Source organism: Branchiostoma floridae, chromosome 18 (genome assembly GCF_000003815.2).
Source record: "Branchiostoma floridae strain S238N-H82 chromosome 18, Bfl_VNyyK, whole genome shotgun sequence".
Lineage (NCBI taxonomy): Eukaryota > Metazoa > Chordata > Leptocardii > Amphioxiformes > Branchiostomatidae > Branchiostoma > Branchiostoma floridae.
This window is the reverse complement of record NC_049996.1, coordinates 12,886,928-12,904,433: the sequence shown is the minus strand read 5'-3', so window position 1 is coordinate 12,904,433 and position 17,506 is coordinate 12,886,928. Positions and strand designations below refer to the sequence as shown.

General features: G+C 43.6%; 3 protein-coding genes across 3 annotated transcripts in view; 1 reads left to right on the top strand and 2 right to left on the bottom strand.

Moving 5' to 3' along the window:
• The first annotated feature begins 983 nt into the window (after positions 1–983).
• LOC118405424 (leukocyte tyrosine kinase receptor-like) lies at positions 984–10,856 on the top strand. The gene is made up of 6 exons (XM_035804922.1): positions 984–8,214; positions 8,716–8,890; positions 9,082–9,264; positions 9,603–9,689; positions 10,238–10,310; positions 10,361–10,856. Exons 1-6 carry the CDS (start codon positions 8,122–8,124, stop codon positions 10,854–10,856), a joined length of 1,107 nt encoding a protein of 368 aa, XP_035660815.1. The 5' UTR covers positions 984–8,121.
• A 20-nt stretch (positions 10,857–10,876) lies between these two features.
• LOC118406255 lies at positions 10,877–12,382 on the bottom strand. The gene is made up of 2 exons (XM_035806183.1): positions 12,230–12,382; positions 10,877–11,817 (listed from the first exon to the last, which is right to left on the bottom strand). The coding sequence occupies exon 2, from the start codon at positions 11,766–11,768 to the stop codon at positions 11,124–11,126; it is 645 nt and encodes a 214-aa protein (XP_035662076.1). The 5' UTR covers positions 11,769–11,817; positions 12,230–12,382; the 3' UTR covers positions 10,877–11,123.
• Positions 12,383–13,026: 644 nt separating this feature from the next.
• The window catches only part of LOC118406256 (low-density lipoprotein receptor-related protein 2-like), a gene marked incomplete in the record, with an annotated part of 97,758 nt that continues 93,278 nt past the window's right edge, over positions 13,027–17,506 (bottom strand). The window contains 3 exon segments of the mRNA XM_035806184.1: positions 13,027–15,308; positions 15,636–15,762; positions 16,647–16,718. Coding sequence (XP_035662077.1) covers positions 15,039–15,308; positions 15,636–15,762; positions 16,647–16,718 — 469 coding nt within the window.

Below are 17,506 nucleotides of genomic sequence, written 5' to 3'. Positions count from 1 at the left end.
AGAGCTCCTTGACTACGCCAACTCTCTCAGGTCGAAGCTGGAGGCTGTTGCCCCACATACGCGCGACAACACAGTTCTCAACAACCTGGTCGCTAAGGTACCCGACTACACTCACTACGAACTGCCGGAGATGCAAGGCTTGAGTCTTCACGAACTGAACCAAATCCACAAGACTGTCGTCTTTTTATTGGAGGACGAGGAGAAGCGTGCAACATACATCAGGCGGTGGTTGATAGACGATATTTGTCGGGTGGCATTGGAAGAGGCGCCGCAGGTTCTGGAGACAACGGCCCCATCCTGTTGCGCCAACTAGCGATGGATTGTGAACAATGCAGTCGTAATTTTTCGAGCGAATCGTCTGCGCAATGATATTTTGATAATAATTTTCATTGTTGTTATTCATACATAACGTCACAAAGCGGTCTCCTAAGCAAAAGGGTAAAGCAGTCACCCTATTTTGAGGTAAAGCACAATGTTTGTTTGATCATAACAACGGTGAATTAGAGTTAAGAAACAGAATACAGTTTCATACCATATTTTCATAAATGTCGTACCGGTATATGCTGTAATTTATGTTCTAGTCTAACAATCACGTACAGTCGGCAGTTGTTCTGCCTTTGAAGTTCAGAACTTGGTTTTATGACTTTCATTTAAGGTGAAAATTAACAATGGTTTTCCCCCTTACGTGGCTGTGTTGTATCAATCACTCGTCTACTGTCCGCTTTATATCATATCTTTTGATGACACAAACTTAACACTGTCATTACTGGCGGAAGGACCCAAATATACCGCGTAGTGGTACTTTGGACTCCCTTCGACAGGGAGCACCCCTTCTCAATTATCCCCTTTTAACTAGTTTGTCGAGCTATGTCAATCACTTTTTAAGCCAACCTTATGTTTCACCAAAACAACTAAGGGAGCCAAGCTTCTCTGATCCTTTTTGATGGAAGATTATGATAATAAAAAAAGTAAATTTTCCTACCATTTCTTCACATAGCAAGGTAAATCAACCCTAGCATTCCAATATGGGAGGGATGTTGATGGCGATGTCCAGTTTTATAGGTACATTGTATTTCAATTTTGTTGGCGATTTCCAGTCTCATACACTTTTCAATTTTGGTAGCGATTTCAATTTTGCTGTGGAATTTTCAATCTTGGCGACAATCTCGATTTGGTGGCAGTTTTTAATTTCATACCTTAAAAATTTCAATTTTGGTGTCCATCTCCAATTTTGGTGGTTTTCAATTTTGTCGGCGACCTCAATTTGGTACCTTGTTCAATTGTTGCCTTCAAGACAAATATACCTCTCCTTGAGTTTTAAAGAAAAATCGTACAGTATTCCGAAGTCCGTGGTATCGGTAAATTGTAACAATGACGGCCCGCCTCAGTATTAACTAAAACTGACATACGAAGAAAAAGAAGAAATTGTAATCTAAAAGACAGTATTGCATGATGAGGTGCTATGTGACCCGCAAGAGATCAGGAAAGTTCTAGAGAAAATTAAACAACCGATTGTTTGTATTCGCAAGTTACTCTCCAAGCAGAGGTTAGGCTCCGGCTGGGTTGTTTTAAACGATTTTTATGGGTTTTTATTGGGCTTTCTATTTTAGACTGAAATCTTGATATCTCCTGGCTCTGGAATGTCCTTGAAATGCCGCGTGACTGTCGACGTCGCGCGTGTCGTTACGGGCTTTCTATGATGATAGCTGACTTCGGAAGACACCAAGCAGAGCATTGACAATTTCTAAAATTGAAATCGCCAGACAAATTGAAATGGTCAACAAGGACTCCAGATTTCTGACGTCTGTAGCGTTGCCATGGATACAAAACGCGAGGAGTGAGCGGAGTGCGGCACATCGGGAAGACCACAAACTGTCGGCAAAGCGGAGAGACGACAACTTTTCTTTCTACGTTCCGAGAGCAATGAGAACAAACAACCGTCGCCAGATCTATTGGTAAGTTTGTAAATTTTACATTGTTATCAAGTGAACATGTGTCTGAATCTTAAAATTTCATTCACCAAAAATGTCGTCATGCTACATTTATTTCAAGAGACTTAACCTACTTTCAGACTGCTGGCCGTTTTCCGAGCTGTTCCTGTTGAGACGCAGCACCCCTGCCGCACAAGGCCGTGGTGGACAGGAGGGGCGACCTCCGTAGCCGGTTAGAACCCTTCCCACTCCCTACAATAATTTATAGACTCCTGCTTGCCAGACTTAAGCAGACCTAGACGCAGGCGTCCTCCTATTTTTCAAGCCCCACGTACATGTAATAGAACATGGGACGAGGCCTACTGTGGGGAAATAGGGTTTCTCCACCCACAAGGGGTCTGATGTTCTGTAAATGAATGTGAATAAAATTAAATAACTCTGCCCATCCCACGAAGTTTGGTGACCGTGCGGTGGACAGATTGGTAGGCAGCTACTAAGGTTTGACGTACTCTTCAAGCAGAGGTTAGGCTCCGGATGTTTTTTTAAACGTTTTTTGGGGCGTTTTTATCGGGATTTCTATTTTGTACTGATTTCTTCATGTCTCGCGCGGCCGAGAGTAGGTTTGATGGTACCTGGAAGACCGGTCTTCTGCTTTCCAGACTACATCGTTTCCATCCTCCTTAAAATTCGATCCTCCTTAAGATGTGTGAATTGTTTTTATTTTAAATCAAAAGGATACTAGTATGACAATATGCCGCTAATCAGATTCATGTTTTTTTAGAGGGGCGGTTGGCGAGAAACAATCTTTAACGGGACGGCAGACGACTGTGGGCGGGGAAAGGGCGCTATCTCACCGCAGACAGACTACGAGAATCCGCAAGACCCTCCTTATAAAACTCTCGAACAAGAGGTAAGGCTCCGGCTGTTTTTACGTGTTTTTAGATGTTTTTGTCGGGGGTTCAAAAGCCTGCTCGCTATATGGTGTAATAGCTCCTCATCACGAAATTAGAAATTTCTCCCAAGTAGATTTTCTGTCATTTTAGGCAATACATTATTGCAAAGTGGAAAATGATGAACTTCATTCATTTTTCAGTTGGTTGTCCGCCCTCCCAGACTAGAGGATGACGAACCCTGCAGCAGACAGCGGCACAGACCGTTTAGACAGAACTTAGCTGTTATATAGTTTCATATCTAGCATGTTAAATGTAGTACAGCAGGTGGTAGTTGCTTTCACTATCTTTGTGAGTTGTGCAAATTTAGAGCCGGCATGTTTTCTTGGGTGCAAGAACGCAGAATCCTGGTCATTCTGTTTTCCTAATAGTAAACCGTACTATGGGCCCAACGTTCAGAGAGGCACCTGTATACTTTGCCCCACACAGCTACAGAAACAGACAGTACTAAAGAATTCCTCCCAACCAACCTCAACGTGCCTCCCTAACAAGCGCCGTGTAGCCATTCGGGGGTTCTCGTTTGGGATTCTGTCAGTTCAGAAACTACGACCACCACAGCAGTCGGAGATATATGACCTTTCTCTCGTTCAATGTGGAATCACAGATTTGGAACAGGGTATTTTGGCAGAGTTTCCTGTATTGGAATACTTGCAGCTCGACTTCAACAACTTAACTCATGTCAAGAAAACCTGGTTTTACGGTTTGAAGTCTCCCGCGCTATTCTGGACCCTGTCATTGTCACACAACAATATCAGTGATATGGATTCGAAATGCTTCCAAAAACTCACTTCCCTGGACACATTACTACTGGACAGTAACTCTTTGCAAAGTATCCACCCATCTTGGTTTCACGATCTGAAACGGTTAGGCAGCCTTTCCTTGAAATCAAATCATATCGAAAGTATCCCTCCACATGCATTTAAGTCACTGTCGCGGCTGTCACACCTGGACTTGAGCAGGAATTTGTTAACATGTTTGTCAAGGGAAACTGTAGAGGGGCTAGACGGCCTTCGCACGCTGTCACTGGGTGGGAATAGGTTGTTTGGTCTCGATGATTCTGTCCATTTGGTAATGAACTGGTGGTTGGACTATCGCCATTTCTATTATACCGGCCACCGCTTTGCTGTAAGTGTTAACAAAGTGCTTTTCTGTATCACTGAAATTCCCCAACTGAGGCAATTTTATCATGTCCAGATGCAACATGATACCCTCACACAGGCAGCTCGGCCAAGTGTGGAACCGCTCAGTCAATGCACTTCTCTAAACCTGGGGCTTACAAGCCAAATGAAGTACAGCCTGCCACTGATCATCATATCAGTCAACACAGAATCAGACAAACATGCTAAAAACATCGCCCACTTGTGCAAACATGCTTGGGAAAATGTCTCCCTTGTAAAGGTAGCGTTGCGGGGAGACATTACTCTGCAGATTGTTCCCATGGGTATAGACAGGTTCTGCAATCCCCAAATTGTTGCTATAATAGTCCTATCAAATATCATATTTAATGAAAACAATACCAAGCCGTATGCTGATAGACACAGTAATAATGTCAGTGCCTTTGGTCCCGAAGAAATGACGAATGTAACATGTTTGGTCAACACTTGGGAGGAGACCTACCAACACGTCTTCACCATACCCTTGTCCAGCACTCCTGATGGTACCGTGTGTGCAGAAAAGACCCAGGCCACAAGGACCGTGTCCAGCGCTCCTGATGACACCGTGTGTCCGAGAGAGGCGATGACTCTGACCACAAGAGAGCCTAAGATAAAGACAACAAAGTTGACCATAAATCAGACAAACCCCAGAACAAATGGAACTGTGGAGGAGAAATCTCCACGTGTAGCGATCATCACAATGGTAGTTGTAGTAGGGGTAGTGCATGTAGCGCTGTTTGTGACGTATATCGTCAGAAGACAGCGCTCTTGCTCATGTATTTCACGTGAGCCGCCGCTGGGTGTCGCTGCTATGGGACGTTGGGGTCTACCAGACAGCCATTCAGTCACAGTCAACAACAGCCACGTTACGGGAGTCCAGGGCACAGCGACCGATACACATAGTACTTCATCATCAGCTGATGAGCATAGTTACGAAGTTGTTGATGAAGACGACTACAACTACTACAACACAAGACCAGGGGCACGGCATCCTTACTGGGAGATACCAGATGACCACTTTCACTACTACAACACAAGACCAGAGGCACAGCATTCGTACGGGGAGATCCCTGATGAACACTACAACTACGAGAACACACGACCCCTATCATACCCTCTGACACTTCGGGTGCCTGAAGACGATGAAGATGACGCTGGGACTTTCTACGCCGCTGCAGCTGAGGTGGCCCTTCCTTCATCAACCAGGCTGGGTGGTAAACATCCATCCTACGATACAGCTCCTCGTGTGACTGAATGCCCGGGGACGACAAAGACAAGACTGTATGGAACAGCCCCTCGCATCAGGACACACACACACATACCTGCATGTGAAAAGAAGAGAAACATCGCATCATATGGGATGCTTACAGTAGGCAGGCACAAAGCCAGAGACTTGGCTTTGGTGGGTAAATACGGCAGAAAACAGTGGTATTCCAGGGAGCAGGGAGCCTTGTATAATAACCCCTTCGCATGCGCAAGAAGACAGCAGACTAACGTAAAGTACCAAGTTGCACACATACCCGAACACTTACAGAACAAATACCATCCAAACATGTTACATCAACAGGCCCTAAATCTACCAACTACCAGATCGAAAGATGCAGTCCTGAAATCGTGTGAGCAGAGCAAAAATGTGCAAATTCACAGGTCCAAAACCATCAGCATGAATGTCATGAAAATGAAGAAGGGCACGCTTATAGACAAGGCCAGAAGTCGTCGTCAAAGCGTTTAGGAACTTCCAGTTTGTGACACTGGTTGCTAGTATTTTGCCTCCCCCCCCCTCCCCATGGACTACGATTTCAAAATATTGGTTAGAGGTACAATTGGGTTAAACAGAAAATCCGGGTCATTGCTTCCTCCCTCCCTCCCTTGCTGAAGTAACACAGAACCAGCTATAAGGACTGAATGTAACGCCTTCACTCAAAGACCACAATAAACGTTTTCAGCGCAGTACATTCTAACAAGGCTTACATTTGAAGTATTCGTTTTGCGATGCGCCGGACCGGCCGGGATGCCATTAACATGCATTTTGTTAAGATGCAAGCAGACCTGCCTATTTAACAAGACAACTGAATTTTGCAGGGCACGTGCACGTTTACCATAAGAACGTCCCTGGTTAACCGGTTCGCGATCGTGCGACAATCGTACGGGGTGTGGTGTGGGGGTGTATGGCGCAACGGCAGAGTGTTTTGGCTATAAACGTCCTGCGTTCAAGTCCGTTGATATACCACCAATCTTGTGGTCTCTCCTCACTTACGCGGGCTCCTCGGACTAAGGGCACTACCGGCCGTACGTGCAAATACGTGCTGTCTACGTGCCAAAACGTGGGCAATCTTTTGGGATTCGTAAGTGGTAAGTAACGCCTCCGTACGAACTCGTAGGGAATCCGACGGATTTTAAAGCACGCAGACACGCCGTAGAACGTTAAATGTACGTGCAGGCAGAACTGTGTGCCATTGGGCTGCAGATTCGCCGCCCGACGTGCCAGTCGCAGGTCGCAATAAAAGATACATGAAATACAATGAATCTACAATACACAAGAATCGTATTCTACTACGTGAGAGAACGTTAACCCACAACACTTATCGAAAAGACTAGGGCTCAGCAGTAGGCGCAATTACTGTCGTATTGAGGTTACTTGAGTTAGTGCCGAAAGGTAGCCTGTGTTTACACAAGCTCTCGCTGGCTGGAGGGCGGCGACAATCGTAGGGCCGGCCGCTAGGGGCGCGATTTTAGTCAGGCTATGCCGAAAGGCAGCCCAAACCCTTTTATATTAGCCCCGCCTATTGTAAGCTCCTTGCAATTCAGTCTCGAATGGAGATTAGTCAGCCCACCCAATGATAATAGTAATAATGATAATAATGTGCCCAGGTCCTTTAACACAACTGTCGCCGTGAAATTGATGATTATCTTGCACCCGGGACCTTCCCGGCTATGTTTTAGAATATGGCCTTCTGCTGAAGATATGTTTATCTAATTACGCGAGGATATGTGCACATAATGATTGTAACTGTGCAAAAATGTGTTGGTCATAGAAAATCGTGTTGAAGTTATGTTGAAAGTGTCAGTGGTTTGAATGATATTGTTATTCATCGATTATGGATATGAGATCTCCATTTGTATAAGTGCTAAGTTGCGAGATGAGTCCAGTGCAAGTTTTAGATGTAACTAGTTATGTGAAACTTTCGTTGATTCGATGTCCCTGTATACTAGTATGTACTATGGATATGTACAAGCTCTAATGCGTAACCTGTAATGTGTATTTTCTCTAACTGCGTAATAGGTCAACTACGTAATATGCAGTATTTCTAGTATGTGCTATCTCTAATATGTATCATCTCCTATATCTAATATGTAGTACGTAATATGATTTGTAATACATCTAATGAATCTATGTTATATGTAACGATATTACCTTTAATATGCACTACTTCTTATTTCTAATATGTACTATCTCTAACATACACTACGTGATATCTATAATATGCACTATCTCTAATATGAAATATGCAAATATCTATGATATCTTGTATTATCATCATGTTATGAGTCTAACATTTTTCTTTTTCTCTATATAGTATGTACGACCATGTTGATTTGATTATATGGATGGCATTCTCTGCCATGAGAAGAATAAAAAAACTGATGCGAGCGTGTGAATTAAAAAAAAACGTTTGGTAGACAAAACGTTGTATTCAGTGTGCAATCTAAGTGGTCTGGAATATTTAAAAAATGACAATACACATAGAGTATACCGAAAATAGAATCTTCATTGTCTGTTCTTTCACATGACCTCGGAATCTGCTTTGGCATTCAACGGCATTCCTGTCCGTTCCCGATATCTATTTGCAATCTACGACATATATTTGCTCACTTTGTACAGTTTTCAAAACAAACACACAGTGTTACGAGCTCGAGGCTCTAACTATCTTATCTGCACCACTTTTAGTATCCGCTAAGAGGCGCCGTTACACGGTTCTGAAAAAAGTCGTGCAACCGGTTAGAGGAGTGTGCAGGTAAAAGGTGAAAGTTCTAATAGGCGGGGTCGCCAAGCTCGAAGGTGTCAACAGTGCGTGCTCGCTTAAAATGTACGGAGTTTTGAGGCTGTTCTGGAGGAAAATGCTTCGACTTGTCCTGTCGCTGTGCTTCCTCGGCATGGTGCTATGCACAGACCTTACGGTAGGTGTCGCTGGTGTTACTGTTAGTACGATTCGTTCTGTGGGCTGATACATTTTGTTGTTTTGTAAAATATCTGACAAAATTTCGGACTTGCCTTGCCGCGAGAAACTTCCCTTCTCGATGACAGCTTGTAACGTTAACATATGCCTTACTATTGAGAAACGCCGAAGCTTCGAGAGTACTAAAATTGCTCACAAATCTTAATTCTTCTGGCTGGAAAACTACTTGACCTGACAAATATGTCACGCCTGGACGCGAAAATACATCAGCTGGCCTTGAATGAACTGATGAAGGCGATTCCATTTCATAGTTTCAATAGGGGTGATTGAAATAACGTTCGCTGTTTCGTATTTCTATAATGTATTTCAATGATCCTTATTCCTCCTTTTTCTTTTTGATGTGTTTCGAAATATCAGGCTAGAATTTATGAAATATGTTTATTTTATGATATCAATAAATATGTATCTTCGAGTTAAAAGTGATTTGTCATATTTTCATCAGCAGACTCAGGGACACTATAGTACAACTATGGTGTATGATATTTTCTATCAAAACAACAACAACAACAACAACAATGGCGATGGTGACAACTCCACTATGTCCGCCGTCCTGAGAAAACCACGCCATTACTGTCAATCTGGTGGCAGGTGTCCGCGTGACGGAAACCCCAAATATGGTATGACAAGTATTATCGACATCACACATAATAGCTCAACCAATGACAGTATGGCAATTAGCAGATTGGCCAATGAACGAGTGGCTGCATATCTACAATGTATGACTATGTCCAACAGAAATATCTCTCACTTTGCCTTGCCAAATGATACAACGTTTCTTAAAGGTAATGACTGGATCCATTTTCCATAGACGATGACGACCTTCCCTTCCGTACGGCTCGCTTCACAACCCTCGGGACCAGGGGACGCCTAGGCCCGACCACACTGGGCGACCACTACCGCGGACAGGACCACGAGGACATGGTGTACTTACGGGACGGGGTCCAGGTCTTCACGGTGCCTGCTACGGGAGTTTACCTTCTTGAAGTCGCAGGTGGGTCGAAGCTGACTGTCCATCACAATGAACAGTCCAACCAATGAGAGAACGGCAATTAGTGATACACCAATAGAACGTGTGCTTTCTATTAAGTAATAAAATCATAAGTCTAGGACGTACTCTCCATGGCTCTAAGACTACAAAGCAGCGTCAAGTGATGCTCTGGTGTTTTAACAGATGCGCTCACTTTTTATCGAAAATCTGAGCTGGACCATAATTTTTTAAGTCAATACACCAATGCGAAGTAAACATATACTGAGCAAACATAAGTAACGTTACACATATTCATAGTAAGATGTATGTCATTGTCAAGTTATACTTTGGTCTGTTGGCAGGTGCGGCAGCAGGTTGGGGGAAGGCTGACAACAAGACGACCAGAGGCAGAGGTGCGGTGATTTGGGCTTCCCTTCAACTCATCAAAGGTACACCATAACGATACTTCCAGAAAAATTATGTTTATCAACTATCACAAACAGTATTTCAGCACGAAGGACAGTAGTAGTATGACGATATGACTGTAGTGACGGACCTGAACAAGCTTTCACTCAATTTGTGTTATCAAATTTCATAACACGGCGAGCCTTTAAGTGTAAACGTACCTGTGTTGTCTGTTAAGCCATTGCATTTCAGCACCAAGGACAGGCCATATATAATGCATTAGTTTCGGTCCTGAACATTTCACTCACTTCAGTACATTCCATTACACAATAAAAGATGACGTGAAAACGTACCAGTGTTTTACCGGTGACGTTTGACACATGGATCTAGGACGCCATGCTTGTCGAGAAAGAATGTGCCGCGCCTCTTTAGCCGAAAAGGATTATGGGATAAACAACGTGTTACTCTGCTAAATCCTACAATAAGGACGACTAGTGATGTATCAAATATTTGCGCTCTCCAAATGCCGTTTCCATGGGCCACTGCAGTGTGCATTTCTAAAGTTTCGTGTCTTTTCTTCCTTTCCAAACAGGCCGACTACTAAAGATCCTAGTCGGGCAGGAAGGAGCCGAGACAAGGAAAGTCACGGTGTTGGAAGAAGGGGGGTTACGTTTGTCACCGGCATCGAACAATCTTCCGCTCATCTTTATCGGAGGGGGAGGGGGTGGCAATCACCAGGAGACCCAGATCTCCCGGTGCGACGGGACGGGCTCTCACGATGGGAACCCTGGGTACAGCCCAAGGGAGGGACAAGCTTCACTGGCGGGGTGAAGGGACACGGCGCGAAGGAGGGGGACAGGGACAATGTCGGCGGCGGGGGAGGGGGTCTGCTCTCCCGAGGAGCGAGCTCTAAGTACTTCGGTGGAAAAGACGGAGCGTACGGCGGGGAAGGGGGCGAATCGTACATAAAAGGGTGTGTAGGAGGAAAACCGTATGTGAATGGTGCCGAAGGAGGATTTGGCGGCGGAGGGGGTAGCTTTGGGAATGGGGGAGGGGGTGGTGGGGGAGGGGGGTACTCCGGAGGGGGAAGGGGAGACAACTGGAGTGACGCATGCGGGGGTGGCGGAGGGTCGTTTTCAGCTGGGAACGAGACGGTCGCAACAGACGGTGGGAACGACGGTCCAGGCTATGTCGTCATCACTAAGCTATAAATACGTGAACAGGAAAGCTATTGCTCTTTGTATGGTAAAGTGGTTGTATTGATTTGATTTCACAAAGTACATGATCAAGTCTACCCTTTATGTAGTATCCGTATTGTATGTGTCCCCTACATACCTATTGCTGTGGAAATATAGTTATCAAATGAATACAAAAACACTGTTGGCAGAAACCTACTGTTCCCAAACTTTGTGATGTCTTACTGTACCCATGTCAACTCAGTTGCTGCAATACAAGTAACGCCATTCTAGAACAATAAACTATGACGGAGTACAAATAACCGGTTCTACTGCGCGTCGTTTTATATCTGAAGCTCCTGTGTTTGTCTCAATATCTGCAACTGCCTGAGACAAACTTGGGTTCACCATAGGGGTTTCTGCATCACCTGACATACAGTCTCCATGAGGTGTTGCCGTGACTCGTTGGTAATCTGCAAGCTGTATCAGGCGTTCAAATGAGTGAGGCGCGAACGGTCTTGTTGTGTCGCTTAGCAACGCAGGTGGTGGTGGGTGCCCAGTACAGCCACGAGAAACCCATAGAGTATCCACAACCCCTGCCAGAGCCTTCGGTAGATAACCCTGCTTCCTTGTTGGAGGGACAGTTGGGCGTATTACGGAATGGGGAGACTTGACTTTGTGTTCAACGGTCTTTCTTGGCGACGCCTCAGGGACGGATGGGTTTTTAGAGTCGGATTTTACAGGAATCCAGAACGCCAGCCCATCCTGTCCGGCATGTGGTGGTGACACGATCCACTCGGACTGCTCTGGGAACGTGACCAACGGAAGCTCGTCCAGAAACTGTGGGTCAAACTCGTCCTCAGGGACGATCCACACCCTCCTGTCGTCTGATATGTCCAGAACTGAGTCAGAGTTTTGTTCAGGCTTTCCTCTCTCAGAGGACTCCATGTTATGGATTAGTAATGAATGGTTCAGAACTCAGGAGAAACATGACCACCTGTGGACAGAACGCCATGGTTAACGCATGGGCCATAGAAGCTGGGATAATACTAATGGTACAAAAAGGGAAAACAAAACGTTATGTACAAGGTATTGTCCACAGTTAGAGTTTGGTCAAAGAAAAGTTATGAAACATGGCAGGTACGCTTTGTTCTTCGATGAAACTTGCAACGTCAATTTGGAAGACACTGCTTTTGCAAACATGTTCCAGAACGTTGCCTCTCAAAACTTATTTTTCTGAACTTCAGCAAAATGTATTCCCCCATTGTAAGTTGCATGACGTAGATTGCTACATTGCAAACAAATGCTGAGATAAAAGTTTCGTTGAGTTAAAGCCATAAGCTTCCGGGGAGGAGGCTGTATTAGCCCGACAGCGAGAGCATGTGTATCACGGGCTAACCAGCACCTACCTTTACGGTGAGTTTATCACAGACACACACTGAGGACCTGGTAGATTTCTGAAAAAACAGGAAGCAATTCACGATAGTCTGCCGTGGACAACAGACATTACGTCTTTCCTTTCCAATAGACCATCTTCTTGTAAGCTCCTTTCTTCCTTGTTGCTATGGTAACGCAATAGAGAGACGTATTCTGTTTGTTACGAAATAATTGATGACCCTCAGGTCACGTGACAGCACGTTCCTAATGTATTTTGACTAGATTGGGCCATTTCTTACCCGGCTTTACAAAATAAGTAGTATAAACTAGCATTGAGAAAAGTAATATGAACTAGTTGGAAAAGTGTTCCACCTTATGCTGATCATACGTCACGTTCTTGGGACATCATGACGTCATTATTGTTTTCTGACGTTGATGGTTTTGTCATCAATCAATTCTGGAAATTCCTGCAAGTCCTAATAGTCGGATACGCAGAGCCTCGGCGCCATGGGAGGCTCTGGTAAACCTGGCTGAGGTTTCCACTCTGTGGGCGTGGCTTTAAATCGCCAGCCAATCAGAGGATCGTCTAAATGCTTACTGACAGGTACAGTTAATGACGTCACATAAAAGGTACTGCACAGATTTTGAAATTTTGACAGGAATCCGGAGATGATATGAGAATTGGTCATTATACCTCAAACTTCGTACTTCACGTACTTTCTTTTTATATACAGTACACCCATGGTAAAATAAAGTAAACAAACAAGCAAATATATAAACAACACACTTGTAAGGAAGGCAACCACACAAGACATAGCCAACACAAAAGTTCAAGATCTGAGAGGTTCTATTTCAAAGCAAAGTAAGAAACACAAAAGCTAAGACGACACTTAGAAACACTAAAAATGATATGTCAAATCAGTAAACAAATGAGTGTTTGAACTTCCTATGTGCTTTTTAACGTAAACAAAAACATCCTAGTACAGCTCCAAATATAGCTTGTACCAATGTGCATGTAACTAAGAGTAAAACAACTTAATCAGATATAGGATTATACAAATACTGTACAATTTGAAAATCATACTTAAGAATCATTCTGTACAAATCATAGTATGTCTGGACGGTTCAGTATCATATGTAACTTTCCTCTTCAATCTTCCTCATTTCTGTACTTCTAAGAGTTAAGGAGAAATCTTAAGACCTTCCTATAAAGGATGCCACCTAATTCATACCTTTCCTAATGATTTGTCCACACAATTCTCTTATGATACTCATTATAAAAATATTCAATTCTGCAATTAACATATTCACATGCTATATCGTTTCCTTTGGTCCATTGATACTTTCTTATAAAAATTGTCAAGCATGAAAATTTTTGGTAGATATGGCTCTTAAATTATACTGAACAAGTAAAATTCAACTTTAATCAACACAAGTTGATTGCAATTTGTTTAGATTGACAACTTTATTTAGAATGTCTTTGGCAGGGTGGATATATCTTTATATAAATCTTTATATTTATCATACTGCATTAAATTATTTCATATCATGTTTTTTTAATGAATGTCACTATTGAGGATAATAAATGAAGCAAGATTGGACCATTGCTGTTTCTAAAGTACCCACAAGAATATGCAAATTAGAAGGTTGAATTTTGGTAGATAAAAATATACCGAGTCCCGTGATTTGTAGGACCTAGTATAGTTGACTCTTCTAAGGTTATGGTGTTACCAGCGATGGGCAATTTGAGAACATCTTTTTGAACAGGCCCACTAAATGTATTTCAAAAATGATTTATGTTGTCACATATGTTGTACATGTAGGTTGTCACAAGATTTTGATGTAACAGCATTTTCAAGCTAGCCGTGACAAGAAAAATGACTGACAAGGATCAGCCTTTACACAGGATGCATACATGACTATCCCAAGAGTGCCCTTAGTTTCTGTTCATACAATAATTGCAGGATGTATGTGAATGGTCCAAAGTCTGCAGAATAAGTGATTTGGTACTGAAAAAATGCTTTTAAACGCCTGATTAAGGTGACCAATGCCTGCTCACAGTATAGTTCAGCTCCAAATGCTGCTATCTATCCAGCTCCAAGGTTGGTGAGATAAAAAAAAACAATGCTACAAAAACCATGTCTTGTGTTGCAGGAATGCCAAGCCCCACACTTAAAGCATGCTTTTATGCACATTTTGATGAAAAACAAAATCTGAAAACATTTTGTATGTGCTTTGAGAAGTAACGATTGGACTTAACAGTAACTTTTTCCTCTGAGGGTTGATGCTCAGCTTCAATAAGCCATGTTCCTACTTTCAGCACAAGATGCAAAATGGTCAGGCAATCTATTCAAGTAATAATTGATAACACATACATGTAAAGTAAGGAATGTTGTGACATACATTTTTTGTGTCATCTTGTCAATGTTTTCTGATGTTTGTAAGTCAAAAACTCTGCAGTCGAGCCTGAAGTCTGAAAATCATTGTGTTTTGTGAGCCTGAAAACAAGAACTTTCAATTTGGTCCTTTTTTGGAGAAAAAAATGTCACTTTCTTAGACAGATGACAAAAAATGGAAACACTAAAAACCTGAATCTTTTCTTTAAAACTCCTCAGTCAAAAACAAATTACATACATCAGAAGCTTTTAGGATCTCTTCCAAAATTCAGTCTTATCGAGAACAAGTATTGCTTAGAATTCTTGTCCCCCACACAGTGTAAAAACAAAGCCAAAAAGAATTGTTCAATCGTTTTAAAAATGGCTCTTTCTGTGTGGGTTGTGTCATGGGTAACACTGATTATACAGCAAGCATTGGCATAGGAGACGTCTTCCTTCCTTCCCATCATGCCTTACTCTCCGTCACCAGCTCCGCCTTGTCGTCCTCCCGATCGACCGCCGGGCTGGTCTCGCGGGAGGAGTACGCGGGAGGGGGGCTGGCGGGGGGCGGGGACAGGGTCTGTTTGGTCCGGGGAGGGGCGACGGGAGAGTCGTCGGCAGGCAGACCGGTTTTCTCCGGCAGAGGCCCAGCCTCCACCATCACACCTTCTGCCTCCTGGTACATGGGGTTGGAGAACGTGATTGGTGGCTTCTCCCCGTCCATCCCGTCCAATGGCTGAAGGGGAACACAAACAGTTCAAATGGTTAGATGACAACTACTTCATGGTTGAAACCGGAGGTGTATGTTGCAATCAGATGGTGAGTATGTTTCTTTGTCTTGGTGTGCGTCTGCAGATATGTGACTATTGCAAAAGGGCAGAAGTGGTGTAATTATATAGGATACTTGGAGAATTTGTATGTTATGTTATGGTTTGGGTCCGATGAAAGCCAAGATGACTCATGGCTACACTGGCATCAGCAACTGGGTTCAACTACATTTCTCATACACTTAACCATGCTGTTGATTGACTTTGGTCAAACATAAGAGATATAACAAGCTTACCGGCCCTAAAGCCTCCTGATCATCGTAGCCCATGTAGGACGGTGTGCCCAGCTCTACGTTTGTTCCATCCCGGAATGAGACACTTCCTCCTGTGGTGCCGTTACCACCTATTATCCCTGACTTGAAGCTGTACGAAAACATCGCAAAAAAATAGCGTTATCATTCCTTTTTCAGAATGATTCTGTGAAGCTTGAATAATCATGTAACTACATGCACTATAACCTACATGTATAAATAGTCTCTCTAATTTCATTAACACAGACTTCCAAATATTTGCAGGATAGATGAACTTTGTACAAGTAGCTTCTAACATATCAAATCTACACTACAACCTTCTTGCATCTAACATTATATTATGCTTCATGATTGTGTAGCTTGTTGCCAGGTTCTTCCATCCTGAGCATCAAGATGACATTGACCAACTATGATGTCTAATGACAATGTCTCATTTGATTGATTCTGATGTCTGTGAGGGAACCAACAGCCAACAAGGATATAAGACAGCCTTTCCTTATAATATGTTGCTTAATTTCATAGCAAACATGCCCAATTATTCCATGAGTGACCTACTTAATAAGTTTATAATCATATGACGAATGTGACTGGGATGGGCCCTAACTTGTAGCGCGGAGCCCAGCCTTGTTTGCTGAAGTCTGCTTCCACTTGTCACTACCCACCAACAAGACTATGGGTCGTTGGTACCATTTTAGGATTTGACAATGACATCATGTAATGAGCTAACTCAAGTGCACTGAGCACATCTGCTACTGATTGGATGACCCTGCTGCACTGCTAGTCCAATCACCAAGCAGCATTTTTCTCCTGACCGATTATTTTGATTCAGAGACAACTACCAGCAAAATTTGCATGTCCAGTAAAATACTGTTAGTTCTCTTTGTATGGCAGGGTAGTGAACATTGGAAGTAGACTATAAAACGAACAAGACTGGACTCCATGCTACCTCACTCGAGCAGGCAGAGCTGAGTACAGGACAGGGTACAGCATACTTACAGCCACGGCAGTTTGACATTGGGCTTGGGAAGGTCAGAGAATCGAGGCAGTTTGCTGAAACCGAAGCCACCCCTGAGTCAGCAGGAGGACAGGGTGAAGGAAGAGAGAGGGAGATGGTCAGATTTTCAGGGGTAGAAAAATGGTTCATCACAGAACTGAATAAGGTATGAAAACCTTACAGACCTAGGTCATATCAACTTAAAAGTTATGGATAACACCCTCTAGAAGTCTATTATTTGATTCGAGAGTGAAAACTGAGGAAAAATTTGCAAAAAGACATTCTGCATAGTCACATTTACTTCCCAATTATCCCAATTTAGTCACCCCATTGGGGTGGTTTTGTGGGGCCGCGTAGCACAGTGGTATTGTATTCGGCCCGTGATCGAGAGGTCGCCGGTTCGAATCCGCCTACCGTGATGCCGGTCTTGTGCCCTTGGGAAAGGCACTTTACACGACTTTCCTCACTTTACTCAAGTGAAAAATGAGTCGTCCCTCGGATAGGACGTTAAATGGAGGTCCCGTGTATGGGGAGAGCCATACCCCATGCACGTTAAAGAACCCCCACACGTGCGATGGTGCGGTGTGCGTTGGTGCAAATCCTTCTGTCGGGAGTCGGTGATTCACTTCAAATCACCCGGATGGAGGCCTGGCGAACCTTTGTCTCGTGTCAGCCACATGGTGAATTACATCATTCACCCGGACGGGAGACCTGGCGCATCCCCGTCTTGTAATTAGCCTACGAAAGGGTATGTCACCCCGTAAGGGGCGGTATAACCCCGTCGTGTGTAGACATGTGCGAACATGTCTACATTTGATCACGTCGACCGATGATGATGATGATGATGGGGTGGTTTTATAAA

Bases quoted from the DNA above. Each gene is read 5' to 3' on its own strand.
- LOC118406255 (XM_035806183.1), bottom strand. From the start codon at position 11,768: ATGGAGTCCTCTGAGAGAGGAAAGCCTGAACAAAACTCTGACTCAGTT.
- LOC118405424 (XM_035804922.1), top strand. From the start codon at position 8,122: ATGTACGGAGTTTTGAGGCTGTTCTGGAGGAAAATGCTTCGACTTGTC. The intron at 8,891-9,081 runs GTATGACAAGTA...CATTTTCCATAG, and splicing joins TGACGGAAACCCCAAATATG to ACGATGACGACCTTCCCTTC. The intron at 9,690-10,237 runs GTACACCATAAC...CTTTCCAAACAG, and splicing joins TTCCCTTCAACTCATCAAAG to GCCGACTACTAAAGATCCTA.